The sequence below is a fragment of the Serpula lacrymans genome, assembly GCF_000218685.1.
Source record: "Serpula lacrymans var. lacrymans S7.9 unplaced genomic scaffold SERLAscaffold_3, whole genome shotgun sequence".
NCBI classification, from domain to species: Eukaryota; Fungi; Basidiomycota; class Agaricomycetes; order Boletales; family Serpulaceae; genus Serpula; species Serpula lacrymans.
Window position 1 is genome coordinate 204,103 of NW_006763292.1, and position 11,862 is coordinate 215,964.

The 11,862-nt window shown below is 40.3% G+C and overlaps 2 protein-coding genes across 2 annotated transcripts; one reads left to right on the forward strand and one right to left on the reverse strand.

Annotated features, from left to right (window-relative positions):
• Positions 1-50: 50 nt before the first annotated feature.
• SERLADRAFT_458613 (uncharacterized protein) lies at positions 51-1,620 on the reverse strand (the record flags this gene model as incomplete). Its single annotated transcript, XM_007314323.1, has 7 exons — positions 51-508; positions 563-674; positions 725-1,045; positions 1,098-1,248; positions 1,303-1,371; positions 1,422-1,450; positions 1,503-1,620. The coding sequence occupies 7 exons, from the start codon at positions 1,543-1,545 to the stop codon at positions 259-261; spliced, it is 975 nt and encodes a 324-aa protein (XP_007314385.1).
• Positions 1,621-11,477: 9,857 nt separating this feature from the next.
• SERLADRAFT_434042 (uncharacterized protein) lies at positions 11,478-11,816 on the forward strand (the record flags this gene model as incomplete). The annotated part of the gene is made up of 2 exons (XM_007314324.1): positions 11,478-11,713; positions 11,768-11,816. 2 exons carry the CDS (start codon positions 11,478-11,480, stop codon positions 11,814-11,816), a joined length of 285 nt encoding a protein of 94 aa, XP_007314386.1.
• Positions 11,817-11,862: the final 46 nt, after the last annotated feature.

Sequence of the window (11,862 nt, forward strand, 5' to 3'; positions counted from 1 at the left end):
TGTCAGTTTCAAGGTAAATTCTATATCTAGCAAGTAAATGTCATTTGCAGTGCAAGATTTTGGCCATTACTCTGCATGCCAATGATTATATTCTCAACATATACCAATTGCACACAAAACAAAAGCAAAAGCTCGGTCTAACCAAATTCACTACAGCAGGGTGCACTAAAACTAGTAGAAGGCGAGTCTATATTAACATGGCACACATCACCCATCCCTACCTTCAGCTGGTGTTTATCCAGATCCTTTTGAAACAAATCAAATGTTGGCTAAGAAGGGCATCAAACAACTCAGGTACGACGAACCTCCGGAGTAAACCTTGCCAAACATCACCTGCTGAAGCTTGTCATATAGCGAGAGAACCCCAGCGCCGGCGACACCACGGAGAATATTAGCGCCTGCACCTTTGAAGAGAGATTTTGTGCCCTCTTTAGCTACTATCTGGGCACCTGCGTCAAACATAGATTTGTAATGAACACCAGCACCTGATGTCATCATCATACGTCGACTGCGACAGGAAAAAATCTAAGCATTACAAAACTATTCTCAAATTGGCACGTACCGGATGGTATCCAAAGGATATGACGCTAGTCCAGCTCCAATAGTAACACCCCAACCAAGAGCGAACGACGCCAAAAAGGACCCTTCCAGCGCACCAACAAGAACCACAGGCTCTACAACATAATAAGATGAGGAGAGAATGGTGTGAAATTATGGAACGCACTTAATGAATCGTAAACACCAAAATAAAGCCCACGATAGACAACGATGCCAACAACGGAAGGGACAAAGCCGCGGTAAAGCCCAGCAATACCATCAGAAGCTAGAGTCTTCTTATAGACATCCACCAAGCCATTGAACTGACGGGCGCCTCCACCTTTCGCAGACTTGGCATCGTTCGCAAGACGAGTACGAGCATAATCGAGCGAATAAACAAAAAGCAAAGAAGAAGCACCCGCTGCTCCTCCAGATGCAACGTTGCCAGCAAACCATCGCCAATAACCTTCCGATTTCTTGAACCCGAACAATGACTTGAAATAGTCCTCTGTTTGAAAAGGTGAAAAAAGGGTCACGAAAGACTGTTTAACTTCGCTTACTGAAGGCGAAATTAAGAGCCTGAGTAGGAAAGTATCTGATCACGTTAGCTGTGTTACCTCGCCACAACGATACCATGCCCTCATCCTTGTAGGTGCGAGCAAAGGCATCAGCAATACCCTTGTATGGTGTGGCCAGACGCCCTTGTTTAATCTAAGTCGCGCAGTCATTTGAATTTCAGTGTTTGGCATCATGCTATTGACCTACCATCTCGTCCTGGTTCTGAACCAGGAGCTTGATCCGTTCTATAGGCGCGGCAGAAGTTTTGGCCACAGCCTAGAAACGAAAACATGAAAACAAAGTCATAATTCAGAAAGCAAACTTACAGCTGAGACACCGCCCATGAGGAAATCAACTGGATAAAATATTGAAAACTGAAAACGAATGAAAACTACATCTCGACTAACTCATGAAATCCTGCGGTGACTTGACCCTCTTGGAATCGGCCATTTTGTAAAGGGGGAGGAAAGTAAGTGTTGGGTGAATAGAACGAGTGGATGAGAGGAATGGAAAAAAGTTCGCATCAAAAAGGATTTCGGAAGCACCCGGAGCATGTTATCTCCGTCTTACGCCGACCGTAGCGAAGTGCAGAGTGCAGCGGAGTCAAGTCACAACTGAACTGCCTCTAGTCTCTAGCACTGCGCCCCCCCCAGCAGGGTAAAAATCAACCAGGAATGCACCTTTTTCTTTTGCGAATAAACACTCACCGCATCAAGTGAAAATTACCAGGTATTTAAGTAAGTTATTCGTTGAAATTGACAATTATCTAAGCTAAAGTGCTAAAGGGGGTTCGAGAGGGGTTTTCCGCTCGGCCAGCCAAGCCTGACTCCCAGTCAGAAACAGCAATGTTCCTACCAAATCAAACCTAATCGTATCTTGGTGAGTCTAGGTGGGATTCTTAATTTTACCGTTTCTCAGGATTTCTCTCAACTCTCATTCATAGCTATATTTTTACAATGATAGTAAAATGGACATAGGATATGAATTGATATCAATCCATTTGATTTCTTAATTATTGAATTATAGAAATAATGTTTAAAACCTTTCTCGTTGAATTATTAAAAAAATTGAATTACAAACAAATACACTGAATCACACTGAAAAACAATGCAAAAGAAACTGAGATACAAAGAATTATATGGAAAGTAAATGGGTTGCACAAAAAGCAAACAAATCATACTGAAAGAGAATGAAAAAGAGAGTGAATTAGAAAAAATCCTACCAAAGCAAAAACAATACCTCTATAATACAACCAATCCTACTGAAAGGATGACTGATGTGCTTGAGAATGTGCATTAATTGATTCTGCCTCACACAGTTGAAAAATTCATTCAGATGGTCTTGCTTGCAAAAGAGTATATAGTGGTCATCAATCTTGTGTAACAACCAAGAGTTAGTTACTCTGGCGCACACAGGAACACACTATAAAGGTAGTGAATGGGGAGTGGTTACCCCTTAGGCTGCAGAGAGTTTGTTGGTTAACAACAGGAGGACTCGCTGAGGAGTCTCCTGGATCTATTGGGGTATATATACTAATACAGAGTGTTTGTACTTATGTACTGTACAGTTGATAAAGTCAGTGGCTGATGATGTCATGGGGCCTAGCCCGCATGACCAGCTCCACTGCGTGCGAGAGTTGTATCTAAAAATAAGAAGAAGGCAACGCGGTGCGAGAAAGAGGAGTTTGAACAAAAGGGGAAGTGCCACGTGGCACCATGTGTGAAAGCTAAAGTATACAAGGTTAAAGTGGAGAATGAAAATGAAGGAAAGGTCCAAAAATTGTGTTATCGTAACATCTTGTGGGAACCTTGAGGTAAGTGCTCTTCAGGCTCAAGATTAGGAATAATTGCTTTCAGAGCATTGACTTGCACATAGATGATGGCCCTCTGAGATAAGTTGGCATATGGATTTGAATGTTGCTGGATTTCCTGTCCCAATTTGCCAATAGTGTGTTCCATGGTTTATAGGGATGGACAGATAGCTGGACCTGCACAAATAACCTCAGAAGCTTTCTTCTAAGATATTTTGTAATTTGCTTTTATGCTGGTGCATCAGTTGGACAGTGTGAACTTACTTGCAGAAGCTGGGCCAGTAGATGAAAAGCAAGATATTGTACAACAATGGAGGAGCAAAACCATAAATATAGAGCAGGTGTTCCCAAGCTTTGTAGCCGCTGGATATCTTTTTTGCTGGTAAATGACTGAGGTGTCTATAGTAGGATGAGTTCGCTTTTCTGTATCCTAATTAGGAAAGTTATATAATGTATCAAAATGTTGGATCAGTTCAATGAAAATGAATGAAAGGATGGAGCATCTGTAGTAATATCCATAATATGCCAACAGGTCTTTCATTATAACGACAAAGTCTATGTGCCTGAGTCTGCAAGGATCAAGGCAATAGACATACATCATGATACACCAGTGGCTGGGCACCCTGGGTAGCAACAAACTATGGAGTTGATCTCCAGAAATCACATGTGGCCTGGCCTGGTCAAAGACATACAGGAATACATAAAATTCTGTCTTTGCTGTGCTATGGCTAAAGATTTTTCATCAACCGCTAGCCAGTAAACTTATGCCGGACCTGATACCAGCTGGTCCCTGGCAGCAAATATTGCTTGACTTCACAACAGACCTCCCCGAGTCAAATGGGTTTGATTCAGTGATGGTGGTTGTGGATTGATTCTCTGAAGAAGTCATATTCATACCCACAAATAAAACTATTACAGCTGCTGGTACAACAGAATTATTTATAGATTTTGTATGGTCTATCCATGGGTTTCCAGAAATGGTAATTTCTGATAGGGTAACTCAATTCGCTAGCAAATTTACAAAAAGACATTGCCGGATACTGGGCATCAAACCCAAGTTATCAACAGTGTTCCATCCACAAACAGATGGACAAACAGAGAGACTCAATCAGGAATTGAAACAGTATCTTCGGATATTTATTAATGATACACAGACAGATTGGGCCAAGTGGCTAATGATAGCCCAGTTCTCTTACAATATCAAACAGTTGTTGGCTATGGACAGATGTAAAACAGGGCAGAGCAAAGATGCTTAAGCCCCTGACTACAAGGTTGGCAACCTGGTCTGGTTAGATCCCAACCACTTAAAATTAGAAGATTGGCCATCTAGAAAACTGACCAAAAAGCAGATTGGGCTTTACGAGGTTAAGGAAGTCAAACCCAACCCAGTGGAACTAGAACTCCCAAAATGAATGAGGATAGTACCTACGGTCAATATTAGCTGTGTGAAACCCTACAAAGGGCCACTGCCAAGACACCATGTAGACCGGTCAGGACCGGTTGTAGTCACCCAGGAAGGTGAAGAAGAGTTTGAAGTTGAACAGGTAGTGGATGCATGCTTGAAGCATGGAGTATTAGAATTCCTAGTCCTCTGGAAAGGCTATGGAGATGAGGACAGAATGTGGGAACCAGAAGCTTATCTTGACAATTCCTGTGATGCTGTTCGTGAATTCTATTCCAAGAATAAATTGGCTCCTAGGAAGCTTAGAGGCATGGATTCAAATCTTTTTAATTCCCTTTTTCAACCTATGCCCAAAAATTTAACTACTACCTCTGGAACTCAAGCCTGGAAGTTGAACTTTCATTTTTTTATAGACACTTGTGCCATGCAGCACTGTCCTTTGTTTTCACAACTCCTATTATACTTTCGCTTCCTTGCACTACATTGTCTCTTTTATTGATAGCTACAACTCTCTCACGTGGTGGAGCTGGTTATAAGGGCTACACCCTATGACATCATCAGCCACCATAATTAGCAACTGTATAGTACAAATAGTCTGTAGTAGTATTTTTAGATTTATCTTTACAGTCCCTTAGAGCATGATATTGTTGATGTCATTAAATAGCTACAACTCTCTCAAAAACAAGGCCTTTGCATGTAAGATGCATTTCAAGGCCACATATTTACCTCAAGGCCTTTCCTTGCACTTGCAACTGCAGATGGCCCGGGAATGGATCTAAACGGCCCGGTAGGACACAATGGAAAGCATGAGTGTTGCCTATATTGTGGCTTCAAAGGAAAACACAAGCTAGGAGGCACCCACTACTTTCTAGCTCTGCTCAAACTATCATAGAGTTTATAACATTAAATAATGCAGTTGTGACGATCCACATGACCTACCTGATCCAAATAACTCTCCGGCCTATACCTGGCTATATTTTCCACATAGACGATAGTGCTGTGTCTTGGAATAGCAAAACCCAGCCAATAGTTACTCTATCAACGATATAGGCCAAATACATTGCACTGATACATACAACAAAGAGGCAATCTGGCTCACAAATATATGGGCCGAAGTCACCAATAAATCACTGCAACCACCAGGCCCACTGCACAGCAACAACTGTGGTACTATAGAGCTAACAAAGAGAATGTATACCACTTGAGGACCAGTACACATGTACAAATATTCTGTAGATGTATATAAACCCCAATAGATCAAGGGAGACTCCTTAGCGAAACGCATCAATATTTGCTTTCAGTTCATTTGCCAAACTGTAGAAAACAAAGCTATTCAAATATTCTACTGTCCCACTGAAAATGCCTGCAGATTGCCTCACAAAACCACTGGCTTGACCAAAACTGGAATATTTTGTTAAAATGATGGGAGTAAGTTCAGTTTAGTTTAAGGGGGTGTGTTGGCATATTATATACATTACAATAGATTCTCCATTCTTGTAGTCACTTTCATTCAACTATTCCAACATTTTGATACATTATATAAGTTTCCTAATTGGGATACAGAAAAGCACACTCATCCTACCTTAGACACCTCAGTTATTTACCAAAAAGGCTGAGGTACAGTAAGCATCATTATTATAGCCAATCCTATACTTACACATTCCTTTAGAGTCTTTTCATTTACAATTCTGGTTATCACATCAGTACATCCAAGCTGACTTACTCCGCAATCCTGCTTCCAGACTCATTTTTGCAAACTACAGTGAATTCACTGCAAACAACAAATATTAAACTTAGAATGTGCAAACCTGGTAACAAAGGACTGGTTTGCTTATAGCTGGGTTTCAGATGTATGAAGTGTTTTGATAAGTCCACTTGTGAGTGGGTTTAAGATGTATTCTGAGTAAGGAGTTTTATCTGATGAATACCAAGTTACACTGTTGAAGTGTACAATTGTATTGAGAGATAATAACTACAATACAGGCATATACTGTATATATAGTGCCTGTTTTATGGTAGGCTTTTGTGTTGAACAAGTAGTAACAGGTAGTGTTGGAATGAGTGTATGTATGTGGGAGAATATGGGTAAGTAGCAGTAGGTAAGCTATTAATGAAGAATAAGTAAAGTCCAGCAATATAACATAACAGTTTATAACAACAAATGTGTAGCTTCTGAGGGGCATGAGGGCAATAATAGGAGGATTGTACTGGAGGATCTTCCTTCTGGAGACCCTACTTAGAAAGATATGCCTGACACTATCCTAGATCCTACAGTGCAAGATGAGGGCTCATAGCCCCATGTTATTAACCTCAATGGGTATATGATCAACCTGATACTTGTGTATACTATTTTTAACCTTCATTATCCAAATGTTCAGGGAAACCAAACTAAATCAAAATTATATTCACAGGTTTAATCTGTTTAGGCTACAACCAGGGTGGGGGACCCCTGTGGATATTAACATGGTCCAGATATCAGGCAATGAATATGAAGCTATATAACCACAACAACTGTCAGGTCAAGTTCTTGAAGGGCAAGACAGTGAAGCTGAGTATTGAAGTAGAACAGTATCAGTATAGGTGCAAATCCAAACTAATATTAAACTAAGGAAATAATACATCAAGTATCTACTCCTTATATAGTGAATAAAAAAGAGGGAAAAAATAAGAAAGTGGCCTGACCAGATGACTAACCAATAAAGAAAGAGAAAAAAATGGTATGGTTTATTATAACTATTAATTGTGTGGGAAAGGTCCTTAGTAAGGGATATGCAATTGGCTGGGTCAGTAACCCCATGGGAAGGTGTTGAGTCACAGTCCATATTGCAAATTAATCTCTCACCAAAGTATTCCTGTGCACAGCTCTCAATCAGAGCTATGATTTTAGAATACCTTTTTGTGAACGAGAGAAGAGCCTCGCATGTTGTAAGCACAATAGAATGTAAGAGGAGTAACTGGGAATATTTGAGACAGCCAAAACATAGTGGGAATTTAATTAAAAAATATGATTCCTCACACCAGGGAGGACAGATTTGCAGATTCAAGGGGAACTGTTGCAGTTGTGGCCAAGAGGGACATATGTCCCGAGACTGTAAAAATGGAGTGCAGGCCGCCCAACACAGCAACAACATGTGGCACCAGGTGTGCTGATTAGAAAATGAACAGCCAGATTATCAGCTCAATACATTGGCTGATTGTTGGTATGATAAAATCTAGGCTTTCTTCTACAACCAGCAGGTCACTAAAATGAAGGCTTAAGGAAAATAATCTTGAGCTTAGGTAACTTGGGTACCTTTGCTCCACAGAATAGTGAAGTAAACTACAACAAGGTGGCTCCTGATTTGGGGTATTGCACAAGCAATAAATGATATGGGGTGGCTCCCAACTCTGTCAATAGATTTTCTATTTTATCTGTACAATGTACATGTAAGCATCAATGTAACTGTTCTATGTATGATATTTTTGCTGCACCAGTGTCACCCCAAGAGTGTAGCCCTGGCAAGACAAATACTAGGGTGCTTGACTCTGGTAATGAAACAAATAAAAATATAGAAAATAAAAATATAGAAAATAATAAAGTAGGAAAACATGTTTTTTTTTATACTCTTTCTTCTGTGTCAGAGCCATGTCCTATAGAAATCCCAAAGTATATGTTGATGTGTACATATTTATTCCAAAAAGTGATCTGTTTAGACATTGGTGTGGAAAACCTTGCCCACGGCACAGTACACTAAACCTTGGGACCATGCTATAGATGTGAAAGACACCTTCAAACCAAGAAAGACACACATAATCTCTAAAATAGATGGTAAGTAGCATATGATTATGGACTGTCAGCCAAAGACAGTGGATATGCAAATTAGCTAGCACCAAGATCTTAACAAAGATAGATCTCACATAGGGTTACAACAGTGTATGCATTAAAGAATAAGATGCTTGAAAGGCCGTGTTCACATGTCACCGTGGATCTTTCAAAACAATTATCATGTTTTTTGGGTTGACCAATTTACCAGTGACCTTCCAGAGCATAATAAATGAAATCTTTGCAGATATGGAAAACTGTGTTGTTGTTTGCATTGCCAATTTGTTAATATTTACAAACTCAAACAATGAGACTGAGCATGACAAGATTGTGCAAGAAGTCCTTCAATATCTACAGGAATGTGACCTGTTCATTAAACCCAAGAAATCTGATTTTTAAGTGAAGGAAGTAAACTTCCTCAATATGATAATTGGCCAGAATAGACCCTGAGAAAGTTCAAGTTATTTTGGATCGGCCAGAACCTACTCACATTAAAGGAGTTAGGGCCTTTTTTGGTTTAGGCACTTCTACTGGGGGTTTAAAAATTTTGTAAAAATCATAAAACCATTAAACAATCTCACTAAAAAGGACATTCTGTGGCATTAGGACCCCAAGGAATAAGAAGCTTTTGACAGGCTTAAAAAAGCATTTACAATGGCTCCCATATTAGTATTTCCAGAATTACACAAAGAGTTCCGGCTAGAAACCAACTTTTCTGACTTTGCTACTAGGGCTGTTCTGTCCATTAAATGCCCTGACAATATTTGGAGGCCTTGTGCCTACTTATTGCATAGTCTTTTGACTACAGAGCACAACTATCAAATTTATGACAAAAAATGCTGGCCATCATTAGTGTTACAATACACAATTTTAGACTTTGGACCTTCACTCTCTGTTGTAACTTTCTTTCTCATAGTTTTCAAGCAATAGTGCCTTGCGGCATTTTCCTTCTCACTGCAGGCATTAGCTTATTTAAGCCCAGCTTATATCCTAAAAACATGGGAGCTCTGGGTTCTGGTTGGCTAGAGAAAGCTAAAATTGAATGTTTTCAGCATATAAGCTGGGCTTAAATAAGCCAAAGCCCGCAGTGTTTATTCAGACTTTCACTTTCCTGCACCGCATTGCTTTTCTTTATTTTTAGATACAAGTCTCTCACACAGTGGAGCTGGTTACACGGGCTGCACCCTATGACATTGTCAGCCACTGCTTTCATCAACTGTACAGTACATAAGTACAAACACTCTGTATTAGTATATAAACCTCAATAAATCTAGGAGACTCCTCAGTGAGCCCTCCTGTTGTTTACCCACAACTAACTTGGTCCTCCTCTAAGGGGTTTACCCACTTCTCTATCTATCCTCTTTGCTTGTCATTATGAGCGCCAAAGTATAAAAACTTTGGTTGTAACAATCAGAGCAGTAGAGCACTGGTGGCACTACTTAGGAGGCGCTGGGCACTAATTTGAAATCTGAACCAATCTTAAAGATTTGGAGTATTTTATGATAGTCTGGGACATAAAATGAAGACAGGCCCACTAGGTGGTGTATTTGTCTAGATTTTGTTACAATACACAATGCTTGAACTTACAACCTTATTCATCATTTTCAGATACTTGTGTTGTGTGGCACTTTCCTTTTATTTCAAACACTGTTCATCCTTCACTTTCTTATGCTAAATTGCCTCTATTTTTTATATAGTTACAACTCTCTCACATGGTAGGGCTGGTCACAAGGGCTGCACCCTATGACATCATCGGTATGATATTATTAGCCACCACCCTTAGCAACTATTTAGTACACATATAAAATATGCCTTGCAGTAGTATATAAGCCCCAATAGATCAAGGAAACTCCTTAGCAAGTCCTCCTGTTGCTTACCCACAACTAACTTGGTCCTACCTTAAGGGGAGAAGTAAAAAATACTTGTGTTGGCTGTTGAGGCGCTTAAGTCCCTTGAGAATGAGGGACAACACCAATTTTGACATGCGTCTTTTCAGTGCCATTAATACCGTTTTGTAGTGTATGATTAGTACAATTTTTTGGAGTGAGTGATTAAATGAAAAAATATATTTCTTTCATCAGCAATGATGTAAATTAATTACAAAGCTGAAAGCTCACTATAGAATTTCAAAGACCTATCTCTGAACATGACCAATCAAGTGTGGTTAATGCTATTGGCTGGAGGTAAGCAATGACTCATCCGCAGTAGAAGGCACCATAATCACGCCCTAAGGTGTTGACCAATTGCATATATATCTCAAGGCACGTACATAATTACGTGACATTCCTTCTCAAACATTCCATAAGTGTGTGCCTATTTTGTTACCTACCATGGTCCAGGGTTGCCGGGCGCTAAAGTATTGATACTCAGCCTTATTTGCCGGACGTTTTTTAATGCTTGTTCTTGATCTGCGGTCATCTGATTAGATCTAAACCTTATCTTATCTACCAGTCTGGTTTACATAGGTACCGGGGGTAGATAACCGTTCGGGTATCTTGATTTTGCTTGTCCTTAATTTGCCGGGGGACAGTATTGTCTTTGCCCCTAAACTAAAATCAAAATCCATATCTGAAACTAGGAATACCATATGCCTTATTGCCAAACACCTGCCTTCCCTTTTTGGGTTTACTCACTCCTTCATGCACTCCTCTCTGCTTAACTTCTTTGTGTGGGAAAAGCAGATACTTTGTCTAAGATAGGACTCATGCAAATGTGACCACTATGTGGTGCTGTGACATTTGTGTGATAGTTAGGTTATCCGGGAGGATAAGTGTGCACTAAGTACATTAAGCATGGGAGTAGGTACAATCTACAAAGAAAAATATCATTAGGGTACAACAAGCTGTAAACAAAATGCTATATGACTGTTTAAAAGGACTGAATGGATTAGTAAAGTGTATTAGTATGTCAAGAAGTCACTTCAGAGGCCTGCTGCTGCAAGTTCTCCCATGATACCCATGGGTAAAGTTTGGTGTCCTCAATATCTCTTGGCCCACATTGCCTGCTTGCCATCAAGACCTTTTCTGTAAGCGTCCATAAAGCACAGTGATTGAGTAGCAAACCTGCGTGAATGTAGATTAAAAAAGCTGTAATTTACTGTTCTCGTGACACCACAAGTTTATGACTTACTGGTGCATTGTGCACAGTGGGACAGCATCAAGCGCGGCAATGACATTGTGCTCTAAATTGGCCTCGGAATTCAATGGTGGGAATTGACAGTAGGTGCATTTTATGTGACCCCAGCATTGCTCGGTAAAATTCAGCTCACAGTGGAACTTGGGGAGAAATACGACCTGGAATCCTTGTGCCCTGCAAGTTACCTCGAGAAGGGACTCAACCTCTGCAAAATCAGGCTCATTATAGAGCATATGGCGCAAGCAGCAATGCGGGGTGTCTTTGAGGGAAAGCGGGGCATCATCAGCCCTGTCATCTTGTCTCTCGTTACACCCTCCTCCACCACCCTCACCCTGTCCGCCATCCTCTTCTCACCCGTAATTTACTCCCATGTCTTTGCCTCAACTTCCCGCTCTGTCCATGCCAGGCTCAAAGTTGAAGGTTATTTTGTTATCTCTGTGGGCCAGGAGGTAGAAATATTTTATACATGGTGAGTCTTTCAAGTTGGAATCATGTTATTAGCTAACAATACCTTTAATTGCAGGCATGATGTTGCATTGCAGATTCTTGGGCATCTCAGGCAATATTCATAAACATATGAAACATTTCAAGAAGCACTATCATCATACACCGTACATT